The 17,080-nt window shown below is 35.7% G+C and overlaps 1 protein-coding gene across 1 annotated transcript in view; it reads left to right on the plus strand.

Moving 5' to 3' along the window:
• LOC109058184 (protocadherin-17-like) overlaps nucleotides 1–17,080 on the plus strand; it is a 70,720-nt gene that overhangs the window by 17,384 nt on the left and 36,256 nt on the right. The window contains exons 3-4 of the mRNA XM_042733922.1: nucleotides 12,221–12,279; nucleotides 12,426–12,598. Coding sequence (XP_042589856.1) covers nucleotides 12,221–12,279; nucleotides 12,426–12,598 — 232 coding nt within the window. The remainder of the gene's footprint in view (nucleotides 1–12,220; nucleotides 12,280–12,425; nucleotides 12,599–17,080) is intronic.

Raw genomic sequence — 17,080 nt, forward strand, 5'->3', positions numbered from 1 at the left:
ATATATATATATATATATATATATATATATATATAAATAAAGTCAATAATTTACATAAAAGTTTTAGAGCATCTATCAAGCAGAATTTTTCAATTTTGTTGGAACATAAATGTAAACTTAAATATACATTTAAATAAAAATAAATACAATTTTATAAAAAAAAAAAAAAATCAATTAAACTGGAAATATTAAAAAAATAAAAGATATAAAAAATAAATAATAGCAACCAGCCACATTTGTGTTAGGTATAAATGACACAGAACATCTAAAGTGCATTCTAATTTAATTTTTATATCGGTGTGTTTTTTTTTTTAATATAGTGTACTCAACTAAACATATAAAAGGTTACACTGGTCAGTTTAAAATAGACCGTAGTATACCGGTCCACTCTGCTGTTATGCCAAGGACATTTTTTCTCATGTGAAGAGGATGATATTTTCTGTCTAGTTTACATTAAAAAAATATATATATTATAGTTTAACATTCAGATACATTGCGAATATGGAAACATTTGGATATGTACAGAACGAGACGTGAGCAACAACCTCCAAATACATCTAGGCAAACCCGCGTTCGCTCGCTCGTCCTCGTCTGCACGCACGCATGCACTGTCACGATCTAATGCACTGTAAATGCAGGTTTTTATTTTAAAACAAATAGGCCTAACATTACCGGAACGCAAAAATTCAAAATCGAAATTTTTTGCAGTACAGGATCAAATAAAGTACTGGTCATACTCGCATAAAAGGTTTAATGTCAAAAAAAACGGTTCACTGACTGCGCAGCACAGCCACACGCGCCACAGTTGCATTTGGGATAATTTTATTTTTAATACTATATAGTGTCATTTGAAAACATTGCAATTGCGTTTTAAAATACAACAACGAGCACCACGAAACCATTTAAAGAGGCGCATTCAGCGGTCTCCTTGACGGAAAACAGTCAACAAAGTAAAATGATCTGAAACGTACAGCGCGCTCCCTTCATTTTATCAAATCATCATAATCACATCTATTCATTTTACAGTCCTGCTACTAGCATTTTATTCAGACTAAAACCCCTTTAATTTGGGTGAGAAAGCTTGTTTTTCCGAGTGGCTTTTGCACATAATAATAATACCGCTGCAGACGCATTTTTTTTGCAGCATTAAGGTTATTAATTATTTAAACGACGATCGATCAGAAAACAAGGAAATGATCAAATATTGACATCCCTAAATGCAAATGAGTTGGATGGAAACCTCGCTATTGTCTGCATCAAACCATGCTTCCGAACAAATGTCATTCACCATTCTTGGCTGCTCCAGGACAGCTGTCTCTCCGAGCACGGTGCTGTCTGTGAGCGGGGCAAAGTAACGTAGCCCTCAATCAAGCTGCAGTGTTTGTGCGAGCTGCCACCTACTCCACCTCATTTACAGAGTGAAATTCTCTGACTACCTTTATCTCACGGGACTGTTGTTTGAATATTTCCAAAAGTTTTGGCTTGGGGTCCTTCACATGCGACAGCAGCACTTTCCACCAATAACACGGGGCTGCCCGCGGACGTGCCTGAATTTAAATCGGCGCTACTAAACACTGATATCGGCCGATGCCGATATATTAAAAAATGACAAATATCGGCCCGATATATCGGCCGATCGATATATCGGTCGACCTCTAGTTTATATGTAAAATACAATGCATTTTTATTATTATTATTATTACTATTGTTGTTGTCGTTGTTATAATATTTATTCATTGATATGTTCTGATAATTATGTACTGTATATTTAGGATAGCAAAATCTTGTGTTCTAGTAGTAAATGGATAAATAAAAATTATGACGATATAAAATTATAAAATACATAATTTAATATAAATATTAATAATTTAATAACAAAACAACAACAACAACAACAACAACAACAAAAAATATATATATATACATAGCAGCATGACTCACATGACACCTGGAGGTGGCTTAGGCAAAGCTGATGATAGCCTCAGCTCCCAAATCACTAACAGGTGGTCCAAGACTTGGCTGCACTCACTGTCTGCAAACTGCATGGGGTGTTTTCTAAGGAAAGATTAAGAGGTCTTTGACCTGCTGCACACTAGTTTTAACACCTTCTTTAGCAGAGTTAACCCTATTGGTGAGAGCTGTAAGGCTATTGGCCGAGGGGTTATCATGCTTAAATAGGTTTTACTTGGCGTGCCCGTTATCTGTTTTGTGCTTGAAAGACGACCAAGTGTCGTTACCTCAGGTCAACTCAGGATCCAACTTCCAGCGTGCTCCCACATGCAACCTCTCAGATACTTATCCAGCGATAATTGAATCTCTTGCGTCAAGGCCGGAGAATCCCGACCACAGCTCCATTTAAGTTCCCAGCTCCAGCCTTTTAACAGCGAGCAGATAGGACCGATATCGAGGGCCGACGTCTAGTTGGATGTGTTTTGTGGTTTGGCTTGAAATTTTCAAAAGGCCTCCGTTGCGTAAAGTGGAAAAACTAATAACGGAGGCTCCAGCAACATGGAGAATTGCTTTGTGCACTTCTCACCAACATGAGCTGTAAAAGTTTGATGTACAAGTTGAGCGCTTGTAGGGCTTAGGTTACAGTTTGTCTCTCAATCTCGTTTTCTTGTCATTCCTCATTGTCTTTAATGAGGAGATATGTTTGGGATGAAGCAGGTTGATATAGCTAGCTGCTAAGAAGCTTGGGAAGATCTGAGTGTATTGATTTTCCTGTTCTAACACTGCAGTCTCCACCTTGTGCTTCTTAATGTTCAAATTCTTCTTTGCTATATTTATCTTTATTGCCTTCTTGATATATGTTTCATTTCTTTGCAATTTTTGTACTAGGGTTGTCATATTTGTTGTTCTCTTTCTTTTAAATGTCACATCTAGTCCATCTCCTCCCTCTAGCTAGTAGCTCAAACAGGTATGAGTTCGATTTTTTGCTGAGAATGCATTAAGTCATACATTATGTTTGCAGGAATTTATTTTAAGATGGAAAAAAAAAAAAACTTTAGTGCATGATTCAGTTGGATTATTTGGCTTCTCATACATTTCCTAAATAAAAATAAAGAAATAATCTTCAAAACAAGTAAGAACAATTGATCATTTGAATAGCCATGGAAAGACTGCTAAGCACAGCATTTTGTTGGATTTTAAGTGTGTCGATGTTTATGAATGTAAGAGGCCGCAGTGGACCAGATCTTTGGCATTTGTTTGTTTTTAAAGTGCTTTAAAAGCTTTGCGCTCTTCTGCGAGGTGTCCTCGGGGAGGTCTGGACCACCAGTGGAGGAGAATCAGGAGGAATGCAGGAGTCTTTTGTGTGAGGCTCTGGGCTTTCAGGAGCGACCTCGGATGATTAACAAATCAATTACACGCCGCTGCATTTGGTAACAGAGAAACATGTGCCGTAGCTCTGTATCCTCAGCATGGAGCTGTGCTGAGTCGAAACACCCTGCACTCTGACCGACCCCTGACAGCACTGCTCCAGCCGTGAACCCAACGGGTGACCTTATCCAATGAGAGTGAGCAGATTGCACATGTGTTTGTTTGTTTTCACATTCACTGAAGCAGAAGTGTGCTTGACATTTCCAAAGCGGTACCTCAGAGCCGCCAGCGGAAACTTTTAACACCCTTCCACTCAAGAAACACATTCAAGAGTTGGCATCATACACCCAGAACCGCTCTTAATTAGTGCGCAGTCCATTTGCGGATGGTTCTATTTCTAATATACTTACATTATCTCTTTCAGTATCATGTTTGCTTTTTTTGAAACCACTTAGCCTTTTTCCAAACTACAGGGTTCAGATAAGGATTAACTGTCATGCTGTTTGATGCTCATCCGGGGTTCTCTTCCATGTAACACCTTTTTGAAATTCTAATTAGTCCCACACACTTCATCCAAACGAAATCAAATTATGTAGGAGATTTCTGCACAAGTAAAACATGCAGTGCAACGTGGGAAGTGAGGTTGTTAAGCTGTCGGTGAAATCGCAGGGCACATTTTGGCCGAACCGCAGGGCTCACTACTTGAAAGGGAATAATACAGGGATAAGAGGTGCACATATTTGAACAAATTAGTTTTGAACAAGATTTTTTTTTTTTTTTTCTCCTCACACATTTTCCCATCTTTGATAAGAAGCAATCTGATTCTTTATCTCCATCTGTTCCTCTCTTTCCCTTTGTTCTTTTTGCCCTTCCAAGGGTCAGTCTACAATATGTGTGGCATTCGTATATATATATATTATAACATGGTCTTTATTTTGTCTTTATTCTCTATCTGTCTATATATCTATCTGTCTGTCTGTATGTCTGTCTGTCTGACTGCTTACCTTAACAACTGGTGAAACTATACAGTATATATAGTTTAGTATGAAGTGGCACAAAGCAATTTCTTAACACTTAAGCACATCATATTTTGGAAAGAATATTATAGTTTCATATACAGTAGATATTCTTGCAATTGCAAAAGCCACCGATTTCCTAGAAAGACCCCCAAACCTTTTGCTCTCTCTTTCACAAGTCTTGCTCCCTAGAGCTTCAGAATGGTTAAACCATCCACCATGTTTCAACTCAGAGAAGTTATCCCTTGTATCACACCTCTAATGTGCTTAACTGGAAAGTCAAGCCACTTCGCTGTCTGTCTCTCTCTCTCTCTCTCTCTCTCTCCAGGTCTCACCCTGGTGTTATATCGATATATATATCTATATATATATATATAATATATATATATATTTTAATATATATAATATATAATATTTATATATATATATATATATAATATATTTTTTTTTTTTTTACATAATGAGCTTAAGAAATGTATTTTCCACTTCACTTGTTTTAAGAACTGTGACCAGAGCTGTAAGGACGGGTTGAATGTCAGAAAGCCTTTTGCTTTTCATATTCAACAAACCTGAGAGGTTTTAATAATGCAAAACACAAGTTGCAATGTGCATTTCTTCTTCTTTTTTTTTTTTTTCTCTAATTGTACTAGAAAAGGAAAGGGACAGTATTTTTTTTTTTTTCTTTTATCGTTATTATTTTTGGTTTTGTGTTTTTCTTTTTCCAAAGAGAGAATTGGGTCTTATCTGGTCTGTATGACAGTTGCCACAGACTGCAGCCGTGTCGGCCGGACACAGAGAGTTGGGAGATAGAAGCAGGACTGCCCTGAAGCTCTTATAATCCCACCCGGTATTACTGTAATCTCCCTCTCATTTTTGAAATCGGGATTTGTGAAAAGAAATAGTGACTAGATGCGGGTATTGCCACTGAGATACACTAAGGCTTAAATATGCATAAGGGATTCTTTTGTGGCTCAAATCGCTTGATCTGTAGTTGCGACGAGCACTGGAATTGGAAATCGCAGTAATTGCTCTCAGAAAGGATTTCATGCATTCAAGACACAAAAGAACAGACATGTAAAAATGTAATGCAGATCTGTGTTTAGATTTTAGCATTAATTATTCTTATTCAAGCATTAAAATAGCTTTTTTTTTTTTTGGAGAGGCTATGATCACAAAAGTGTCTAAGGGGAGACATAATATATTTTTTATTAGCTTTGCTTATTAATATTAATTCAGTGACATAACATTTATACAATAGTTCCAACTGAAATGCAGGTGGCCATTAAATCGATTTTAAAAGCGACAGAATGACAAATTATTTTTATTTTTATTATTGTATTGTGGCCAAACAAAACAAAACATAAAGAGATTTTTAAAGGTGACGATGGCTGTTGTGTTCCTGTCTGGGATCATTTTAGGACAATGATATCACTCAGAACTAGCATCTTGCATGGACATTTGGAACATACACAGATTAGACTTCAGCCTTAATGGCGATTTATCTAGTGTGTGCTTGCACATCAGCGCTGCTTAAACCCTTAAACAACAGAAAGCGGTGTGTCGTGGCTATTATATTTAAAAGCTTCCTGTCAAATCCAGGCTTAGATAAAAACGGATGACCTGTGGTGTCTGTTGGGCTCCCTGTAATTAATCTCGATGAATATAACTCTGACCACAAACATCTAGAGTCATGTGGTGTTAATTTCAAAGGCAGCAATTAATTTTTCAAAACTTTTAACTGGGGGTCTGGGGCTGGGAGCAGGAATTGAGCGGCGATGGCATTTGGTTCGTTAGGGCTAGACGATTGATAGGCTCAGTAACCACAGGAAAACACATGACTGGCTAATTGAATTTGATCACTTGGTAATGCACTACAGAAATGACCTAATCAATGCTTGTGCCATCGAGTAGGCTATTTTTGTCTCTCCCCCTATAATGATTACATCGCTTGAGAGTCCGATTGTTCTCTTATTCATTTGATTCGGCTCGGCACGCACAGGGGTAACTTGTCCTGGTCTTGTTTGTTATGTAGTTGTAAACATTGATCGCTCTTTGTTTATGAAGCTTTATTGTGTACATTTCACAAATGCTATTCTACCCAGGGGCCTGGTGTTCAAACAGCCAAACGAACAGATGCAAAAAACCCTGTTTGCCCTTGAAACCTTTGATTCTCAATAGCCCGTCATGTCAGATGGCTGTTTTACACTCAATTAGGGAGCTGTTGGACCCGAGTCTGTTTGCAGTCAGAGTTTAGTTTGTTTAGTTGCTGAGAAAGTTTTCTTCTGAGGTACAGTTAATGTGGACTCCACTTTGTATGAATAAATCTAAATGATGGAAGTGAGCCATATTTGAGGTTCATTTGCATCTTTGCATGCTTTTGGTAACATTTACCAAAGTTTAATGCATTTCTCATAGCTGTTTTTCTCAGAATAAAAGTTTTGTGGTAAATACAGCGCAACAAAATATGAATAAAAAAATAATATTTTGAAAGGTTTCAAAGTGCAGACACCCTTACTTTTACATTGCATGGGTTCAGTGTAACCTTTTAACTTGTACATTAAATAGTAATTGCACACTACTGAGTTTGAATGATAAAACTATATAGCCACGATCCCAAAGAGTGGACAGTTTGTCAAAAAGCTGTGTATATTTGTCCACTTGGCAGACTTACAAGGTGAAACTGGACAATTTTTCTACATATTGCACACTCTTCTCTGAGTCGTGTTTGTGTTGTCAGACAGCAGAGGGCACATATCTGGCACGCCGGAATACCCAGATGCATTTCACAAGCCGGAGAGCTCCAATGACGTTAGAAAGGCAGATGGGCATCTATGCTGCAGAAGCATCCCTTCCTTTCCCTCATGGCATCTTCCCTCCACTTCTGTACCTTTCACTGAATGTGCCTCTACATTTCTCTCTACATTTCTAATGCACACACACAGGTTTGCTTGTCTTTTGTTCATTTGTCTCTATTGAAAGGAGGCATCTGGCTGGTCACCGTGAAAACACTCCAGAGAGGGTACTGAGGATTCACTGAAATAGATGAGCCATTTTCTGCCCATCTCTTGAGAGAGTCTGTTTTTCACCCACACACTCCCTTACACATACAGATTCCCTCTTGTTTTGTTGCTTCTCTTTGGACTGCGAGCTTAAGGAAACTTTTTAAGGAAGCGGCTTGTGATGACAACTGTGTGTTTGTGAGCGGGGGTTTGTTAAGGGAATTTAAAGTTTATGTTCAGAAGTTAGCTACTGTACATCTTATAAAACTTTTTGGGGAGACTTGGGGATTACAGTTCGATTCATATACATTTTATTAGTATTTATAAATTAAGTAAATGTGTTATTATTATTATTATTATTATTATTATTATTATTATTATTATTATTATTTAATATAATGATGAAATGCATGGCATAGAATAAATTATATTTAATTATCTATTTATATTTATTTATATTTAATTATAATTATATACATTTTCTATGTGCATGTGTTTAATTAAATTATGCTATTTTAAGAATGCTTTTACATTTTAATATTATTTGTATTATTATTTAATTTTAGGGAGTTATGTCAGGGGTTTTCATCTTTTTCATTATTATAATTTCTAATCACATAATATTTTGTTGTGACGGGGCCTGAAAACTGGAAAGAAATTAAAAGAAAATGCAATGAAAGAAGGAAATGAAAACTTGAGCAGTATTATACTTGGTTTATCTGTACAAAAGTGTTTATTTATTTATTTTTTTATTTTATTTTTTATTTTTTTTATTTTTTCAGAATTACAAGCTGTGATGTTTTCTTTGAAAGGTATAAATGTAGAAGTAAGAGTTAGCAGTTAGCCTTTGTCTCTGTCAATAAAGAAGCATCTGGCATTTTTGAAAAGTCTATGTTAAAGTTTAGAGCATAAAAGAAGTTAGAAATCAGCCAAATCTAGAAATCAGTCATGGAAAGTCTGAAGTACTAAGCGTTTTTGCTAATGGCACCAGATGAAAACATGCAGATGGAAGCTAAGCATGTTGTTAATACTCGATTGATGCAGTAGCACAAATGATGGTCCAGTGCCCTCAATTAGGATTTAAACACTCAATTAAAACAAGCGCAAGTTTAGTAACGGCAATAAGTAGTGTAGGTCATTAGCTGTCTGCTAGCCTGTAGCATGTAACAGCTGGACTAGATGTGAAAACAGCAAAAACGCAGTGCAGCATTATTTATTAAAGTCACCCGATGGCTACCTGATGCCGTCCACGTCTCATTAAAACCAGGAGCCAGACTTGTAAAAAATGACTGTGTGCTAATTGGCAAGAGAATATGTGATCCGTACTGCTGTAATGTACTTTTTATTAGCTTTTAGTTGTTGATACAAAGCCTTTATTTATAACGCCTCACAGCAACACCATTGGAACGAGAATTCGACTTTGGACGCCAGCCTGCAAGATTGTGTTGTGTTTTTCCTGATTGTGGATATTTGCAGGTTGGATGCTTCTGAAGTTTTCGCTAAAGACACATGGTAGAAGAAGAAAAGATAAATAAGCAGGCCGCATTGACTCGTGCATGACCCAGTGTTTCAGCGGACACAGCTTGCGTAATCTCAGAAAAGCCTCATAAATCTTGATTCAGACCGGCACTATCCTTCTCACTCTCTCGCTCAGACGTTCTCTCCAGGGGCAGTTTGCATACAGGCAGGATGTTGTAAAACACTTCCCGGGAAAGTGCTCTTATCAACCTTTTAAAATGTAGACGCTTAGAGGTCGTATTCATGTGATTCCTGTCACTTCCAAGGGCACACAGACGCTACTGTCAAAAGGAACCATCTTCCTCAATTCTGGAACCCCTGCAAAATGCATGATTTTTGCATTCTGGGAAATTGGATGTAGAGCTAGTTGAATTTACTGTGTGATACTAAATTTGCTCCTTTTTTTACCTCTAAATGCTGCAGCTACATGCATCAACACTGTGAAAATAGTTGATTCGTCCCCTGACCCTTGTGCTAAAGAAACCATTCTACACTTTTTTTCCTCAGAAACTAAAGTTACAGAACCAGAGTTCACCTTGAATTTTCAAAAGAGTCATGACAATTACAACTTTAGCTGTTCCAATCGCTGATTTAGCCTTTGATTCGGCTTCTGCATCTGTGCTTTTTATCTGTGGCTGCGCTTAAAAGACATGCTCCGTACCGCGCTAGAGAGTCTCAACAAAGCTTTATAAAGGTCACGAGGGTAAAGGGAGGCCTACGTGACCTTTCACACAATCCCACAATCCCCTCCTGCTGTGACTTTACCGTCTCGTTTCATCATTTCATCCATCACGTACCATTCAGATATCTCCTTTTGAAGTCCACCGGTGCATTGAAGAAAAATATTATATCTCTTTCTAGCAAATCTCCATATATTGTTTTATGGTGCAAGGTTTCAGAAGCAAAAAAAGAAAATTGAAAAGATAAACATTGCTCTCGTAATTTGATTATATAACAGTTTTCTTTTTATCTAAAAGACCTAGATTTTCCTGGTTGTATCTTTCAAATGTCTTTGAAACAACAGGTGTGATAACACTTTGATACACCGAGTACGTGTGGTAATGTCAGGCATAAAAGCGTATGTTAGTAATAAAGAACATTTCTGCACTGCATTACTGTACCATCAAGATGTCTGAGAGGGTTTATGATGGTGTAGAGAGAGAGAGTGGATGTGGAAGGGAGGGAGAAGAGAAATGAGCCAATGCATTAGTCTCCCTCGGTCTCGCATTTAGCCGTGTCAATATTGTCTGGACCACAGCTGAGTCCAGATTCTCTTCTGTTCCACTCCGTATTGACTCTGAGTTGGTGCGCAAACACATTGTGGCAACATTGATGGTACATTGAGTTGAGTAATTGAAACCTATAGGAGAGAGATGAGAGAGGGGTTATCGGTTCTTCGGTCATTGTCAGCCATTGAAGAGAGAGAAACACTGAGAGAAATCCAGTTTATATAAATCTGGAAAGAATGACAAACCGGTGAAGTTTAGGCTACTCAATAAAGTGTTTCTTATTACTCAGCTTTGTTGTTGTTTGGCAGAACTGATTAGTAGAAGTTGAGACATATTCTTTTTTTCATATAATGATCAGATATGCAAAGTCATCCAAGATGAAGTAAATATGCTTACTGTGTAAGAGTAGGCAAAAATCTCAAGATAACTGTATGTGAATTTTTAAAAACAAATTCTGATTTAATATGATTTAAATAAAAATAATCAATATTTAAATATAATTTTTATCATAATAGAATAATTTAATATAATAATAATGTAATGTAATACAATACTTTTACAAAACTTTTAACTGGTACTAATTACCATTTTTGTAAAATTATTGTATTACAGTAATGCTACTAGTTATGCTTTATTCCCATGGCAGATGATTACAGCATTTCACTAGATTTGTAGTGAGACACGTTTTTGTTTTTGTAAGCCTGATTTCTCTGAAGCTGGAGTTTTCCTTCAAAATAAAAGCTTAAAAGTGTGGTATGAATTGCTGACAGTTAGCAGTTTAAATGCAGTCCAAATTCAAAATATCTCTTTGAAGTGTAGAAATTAGGAAATAATTATTGTAATTTCCCTACTGTAGTGTAAAGCAAAAATAATATACCTATGAAATATTAATTTTCATTTATTTTACAGTGCAATTGTTTAAAATTATGGCTACTACTGTCATTGTTGTTGTTATTATTATTATATTCTAATTTGTTTGGTTTCCTAAAACACCAGTGTGAATGTAATTTAGACTGAGACAGTATTATTTTCTTTTTTTTTTAATTCTTCATTTGTCTTTTTTTTTTGTAAATACCACAATAAATATCGTACCGTGGACTTTATATCGCAATATTATTGTATCGTGAGATTTTGATATCGTTACATCCCTAATATTATGAGAATAGTAAGAATCACCAGTGGTGGGTGGGAAATGGGAATTTTGGGGGAAAAAAGGGATTCATTGTCAAATAATATGTCACAGAATTACTACATATTACATAAAAATTATTTCTTATTTTTAGATCATTTTGAATAAATATATGACACAGGCTTGTTTTGTTTTTTTGTGAGAATCGCTCATCATAAATGTAATGGATTCCCACCAAGAAAAAAAAAAGATAAAAGTTTTTATATTGATTTTTTTTTTTTTTTTTTTTTTCATACATACAATATAGGCAAAGTGTTCATACACACACAAAATCAAACCAGACATAAAAACAGAGAGGAAAATAGATATATCAATTTCTCTCTCTTATGTATACATGCAATATAAATAATATAAATCTGCAAAAAAGGTATTAAATAATATATATTGCTATAAAATAAGCTCTCGATGAGACATTAATGTGTATTAAGACTACACTGTAGTGCAGGCAGTAAATAGTGAATATAAAGATCAGATTGCTCGCTGTATTGCTGTGTATTTATTTTACAGTTAGTGTCAGTCTAAAGTAAATACAATTAGCTTCTATTACGAACAAGAGTTGTGAATGGGAAGTTCCCTGATGGATTAAGAAGGTTGTGCATGTGTGGGTGAGTGTGCAAAGCTTTTTACAACTCATCCTCTCTTTTTCTTACACCAACACACTCCCTCCTCGTCTTTCCATTTTCTGCCGTGCTCCTCCACTCTTATTTGTATCTAACAGGTCATTAAATTCACAAATGTGCAATTGAGTGTTTTGGATGTTTAATTAGCATGTTTCCTTGACTAATTAAAATGCACAAATCTAAGGATTAAAGCCCCCTCCATTTTTCCTTCTCTCCCACCCCCTTTTTTATGAATAATTAATCAATCTCTTTCACCAGGAGATTCTGTTGCACACCAGGACACATTTCAGTGTTGTGCAAGATGTAAACTCTTTTCCTTTTTCCTTCACAGACAGACAATTTTCCTGCTGAGCCCAATTACATGGGTAACAGGCAGCAGTTTGTTCAAAGGTAAGGCCTATTTAACAGTTTTCTCAGCTTTATTTGTCTTAAACGCCCCTGCACACAAATGTTCTTCGGATAAGAACTAAAAACCTATGCATCCTTACCCGGGTTAATCCGTTTGATTGTTTTCGTCTTGTTTTTCTGACTTGTAGCAGCTCCACGTTTAAAGATCCAGAGCGAGCCAGTCTCAGAGACAGCGGCCACGGGGACAGCGACCAAGCAGATAGTGATCAGGACACTAATAAAGGCTCCTGCTGTGACATGTCTGCTAAGGAAGCGCTCAAGATGAAGGCCACTGGCCTGAAGCCTCAACCACTTGAGCAGGGTGAGTCCTTCAACATCAGGAAATTCATTATAAACCAAAGACTGAGTTGCTCTCTCTTTTTCTGTGCTTTCTCGTAGTCTCTCTTTTTGCTATTCGCTCATCGTTGTTGGACATTTCATTTGTTCCTTGCGTGTTTGTTTATTTTACTCTGGTTTTCAGCCGTCTCCTTCTGGCGCATTCCACAAATGCAGTACTCTCAGTCCCATGGTATTATACTACTAGGTGTTAGCTTTTGTCATGTTCCACCTTGGAGGCCTCCTTGACATATCATATAGAACATAGTACATCATTTTAACAAACTGTTGCATTGATATTAGTCAAGTTTTTCATTCTGAACTTTTAAATATTCTATTACAATACATATATATTACATTTATATATATATATATATATATATATATATATATATATATATATATATATATATATATATATATATATATATATATATATATATATATATAATATGTTAGTGCTGTATATCAATAATCACATCCACAAAAAAAAAAAAATGTTTACTTAATATGTGTATCGTGTATATTTATTATGTATATATAAATACACACACATACAGCATATATTTTGAAAATATTTACATGTATTTATATTCTTATAATTTATATCATATATAAATATATTTAACATATAAATTAACATATTTTTCTTAAATATATACATGCATCTGAGTGTATTTATATATGCATTAAAAAATATACACAGTGCACACACATATACTATGTTAACACAAACTTTTATTTTGGATGCAATTATTATAAAACATATTTTTAAAAAAAAATAATAATTATTATTATAAATCAATATTGCATTTAAAATAAATTTCAAATATCTAGTTTTTCAATAATGTAAAAATATATCTAACATTTAACTTTCCTTACAAATGTGCCAATGTGTAATTTTATGACCATACATTTTGTACCCTATGCCTTCTCTCTCTTTGCCGTTTTTTAATGCATTTCCTTTTTTTTCAATGAAGCTTTCAGTCCTTTAGAGTCTTCAATCAGTTTTTCATTTGCTGATCTCACCACAGTTGAATCTTCTTGCTGTCTCACTCTCATTTTCGAAACAGCTCATCTCTTTCTCCCGCTCTTTTGCTTTTCAAACTATCTTTCATCATTTAGACTCCTTATTTTACTTGTCCTCTTTCCTCCATCTTTCATTTTCTCCCTCTCCCTCTTACTCCCTCTCTCTCTCCCTCTCTTGTATTCTAGCCACGTTCTCAGTTTATTAAAGCAGGCAGGCCCATTATGATTTTATAAGCCAAACCACTCTAGCCGTTCCATTTAGTGAGTGCTGGCTAGGCGCTGGGAGGCGCTTCCTTAAAATTTTGATAATGGAACATGGAAAATGACTTACCATCCAGCAGGCCATGTCACATTCTCCACCTGATTAAATATGAATAATTATTCTGGGTCTCTCTTGGTAGGACAAATTAGTCGTGACATGGGTAGAACAATAACTTCTGATAAGCAAGTAGTCCCATGCTCCCTTTCCACTGAACTCATTCAGGAAGGAAGCATGTAAAGATGGTTTTATTCATCTAAACCCAGGTCTGTTGGGTCATCTTGAAGACTATTACACTGGTTGCCGTATCCCTCAAATGGCAATCCAAGAAGAAAATAATAAAAAAAAAAAAAAACATGAAAGAAAGAGAATAAATGGGCCACAGAAAGCAATACATCAAATATAATGGCACAATTAATCAATAGAACAGAGGGGAATCTACCGCTATCTGAGCCGAGGCAGCGGACGAGTACACCAAGCCTGTCTGCCTTGATTTGGCTTGTGTGTGTATGTGTGAGTGCTTTCATTTGGATTCAGGAATAGTCTGAATGCACTGGCAAGAGAAATTGGCCAATTAAAGAGACCCATATGTTTCATATTTTGAGAATGTAGTCATTTAATGGTGCATGGGAATGGTTGGAGAATGGCTGAAATTAGCAAGTTTAACGGTACACTCACAAAGACAAGAGCTACAGTTGCAATAGCTGCATGTCCAACAAGCTTTATAATAACCTTAGCCATGAACAATGAAGACCTGACAGTGATCTGCATGGGTTTTATCCTTATTTGTAGTTGTTAATGATTATTTCTGCATGTTATGCCAGTAGGTCTCAATAGGTGGCAAACAACTGTCTGAGTGAATCATTCACTGAACTGATTTATTCAGAAACACTGATTAATTCACACACTAAGCAGCTGTATTAATTGTTAAATCATTGAATTATTTACTCAACCAAATAGATTTGCTAAAAAACAGTAATTAATTCAGGAACAAAATGGTTGACTATCCAGTGAATCATTTACCCAAACCCAATCGATTCATTCCAGAACATTGATTCATTCAGGTTTGAAATGGCTGACTGTATAGTAAATCCATTACTCACATTAGCTCAAAGCACTGATTCATTCAGGAACTAAACAGCTGTCTTTATAAGTGAATAATTGAATCATTTACTCAACCAAACTGTTTCATTCAAAAATGTTGATTCATTTAGGAACAAAACTGTCTCTGTTTTGACTTTGATTGATTTTTAATTTTTTTTTCTAAGCAAAAATACACAAATTAACTAGAAAGTCACTCGGTATTTGTGTTTACTGAAACATTATATTTAAGTCACAGTTTTTCTGCATGGAAAGACAAAAGCTATTCTCAATAAATAAATAAATGGACACTGAGCAGCGTGGCATAATAAACAAACTGTAACTTATTTAATCTTATATTCATTTGCATTAAATAAAATAGGCTGCCTTCTGGCTAGTTCTACAGTGTGTAATTGTATTCTCTCAAACCGTTCAATTTTGATGGCCAAACTCACTCACTTTTACTCGCTTTCCTCTCTATGTTTTCTTCTATTGAGTATAGAAATCAATATTCATTCTACAAGACAAGTTAACTGGGAACGGCTGTCTGTTTTGCCAGTATCACTCCAGAGGGCTGGGCGTATCTTCTCACAGACAGGGATGCTTGAATCTCTCTTACACACAGAGATGACACATGACAGTCTAGAGAAAGCACAGGCTAGCCTAAAGATCCCCTGTGTCCTCTTGTAAGCATTATCACCTCCAACATTAGACCGTCTCCACTACAGCCAGCTTCTAAATCTGCGTTAACAGCTTTTGAAATGGATATTTTACTGTTGCTGGATGGCTATAACAACATTGCAGTGGAGTGAACGTTGTGTTTCACTGCATATGCAGCTTGATATAGCAGTGTCTTTAACAGTGCAGTGTTATAGCTGTTTATGGCAGCAAGTTATGGTCAGTGGATATGAGTCTGTGTGTGTGTGTGTGTGTGAGGAGCCGCTTGGGTTTGATGCATTATTTAGGAAATAGGAACTTCTCTTTTTCTGCCTGCTTTTCCCTACTGTATCATCCTCCCTAATCTTTCATTCCTCGAGTTTGACTCATATAACACTAGACATCGTTTAGTGTAAATAACTTTAAAGTTATTAAAGTATGCATTATTAAAATTATTTGTTTTTAAACTTCGATACTGTGGGTGGAAAAAAAAAGACTGACCAAGTAGCTTCCTCTCCATTTAATGAGACACCTAAGCTTGTTTGTCTTTCACAAGTTTTGACAGTTCCCAGGCAATTGTATCTGACATTGTGAGGAATCGACGAGTAACAAACAATCTGCTTCACAAATCTACCTCTGCCTAATGTCTCTCTCTCTCTCTCTCTCTCTCTGTATATATACATATATATATATATATATATATATATATATATATACACACACACATAGGCAATCAGCACTATAATTGATGATCAATGAAATCTCAGATTATGTCAACAGGAGGGGAAAATATTGTAAATAATGTTAAAGATTGCTTTTTATTCTAGTGTAGAACTTTCCAGTTAATTCCCAATTGATAAAAGTCCCATCCTACATATAATTTTATTGTTAAATATTATGTTTCCCTGCGAAATATGTCAAATTACAAAACTAAAATGCTATTCAATTCAAGTTTTCAATTCAAGTTTATTTGTATAGCGCTTTTTACGATACAAATCATTACAAAGCAACTTTACAGAAAATTAAGTTTCTACAATATTTAGTAGTAGCTTATCAGTGGTGACTGTCAGTTCATGTGCATATGGCAGAAATGTTCAGAAAAATCAATAAAAAGACTTAAACAAACAGACGATTAACACTATTAACAGCAACATTTCATGTTGACTTTAAGTCCTCCTCAGGTATGCGTACCCCTGGTTGTAAATCCACTCGCTAGATGTATTTCTAGATATACATGTATGCTTGGAATATTAACTATCTGCTCTACCAACAACTATTATTGCTGATGGCAAATTGTGTATTCATAAGGGCAGAATTAAATACATGAGAATGCAAAGAGAAACAGAAAGTTATGTTGACGTTTTGGTCATTTAGTTTCCTGTATGATAATCATACATATACGCATGCATGTTTTCACTTCCTTTTAGACATGCACTCTGGCTA

This window comes from Cyprinus carpio, chromosome B11 (genome assembly GCF_018340385.1).
Source record: "Cyprinus carpio isolate SPL01 chromosome B11, ASM1834038v1, whole genome shotgun sequence".
NCBI classification, from domain to species: Eukaryota; Metazoa; Chordata; class Actinopteri; order Cypriniformes; family Cyprinidae; genus Cyprinus; species Cyprinus carpio.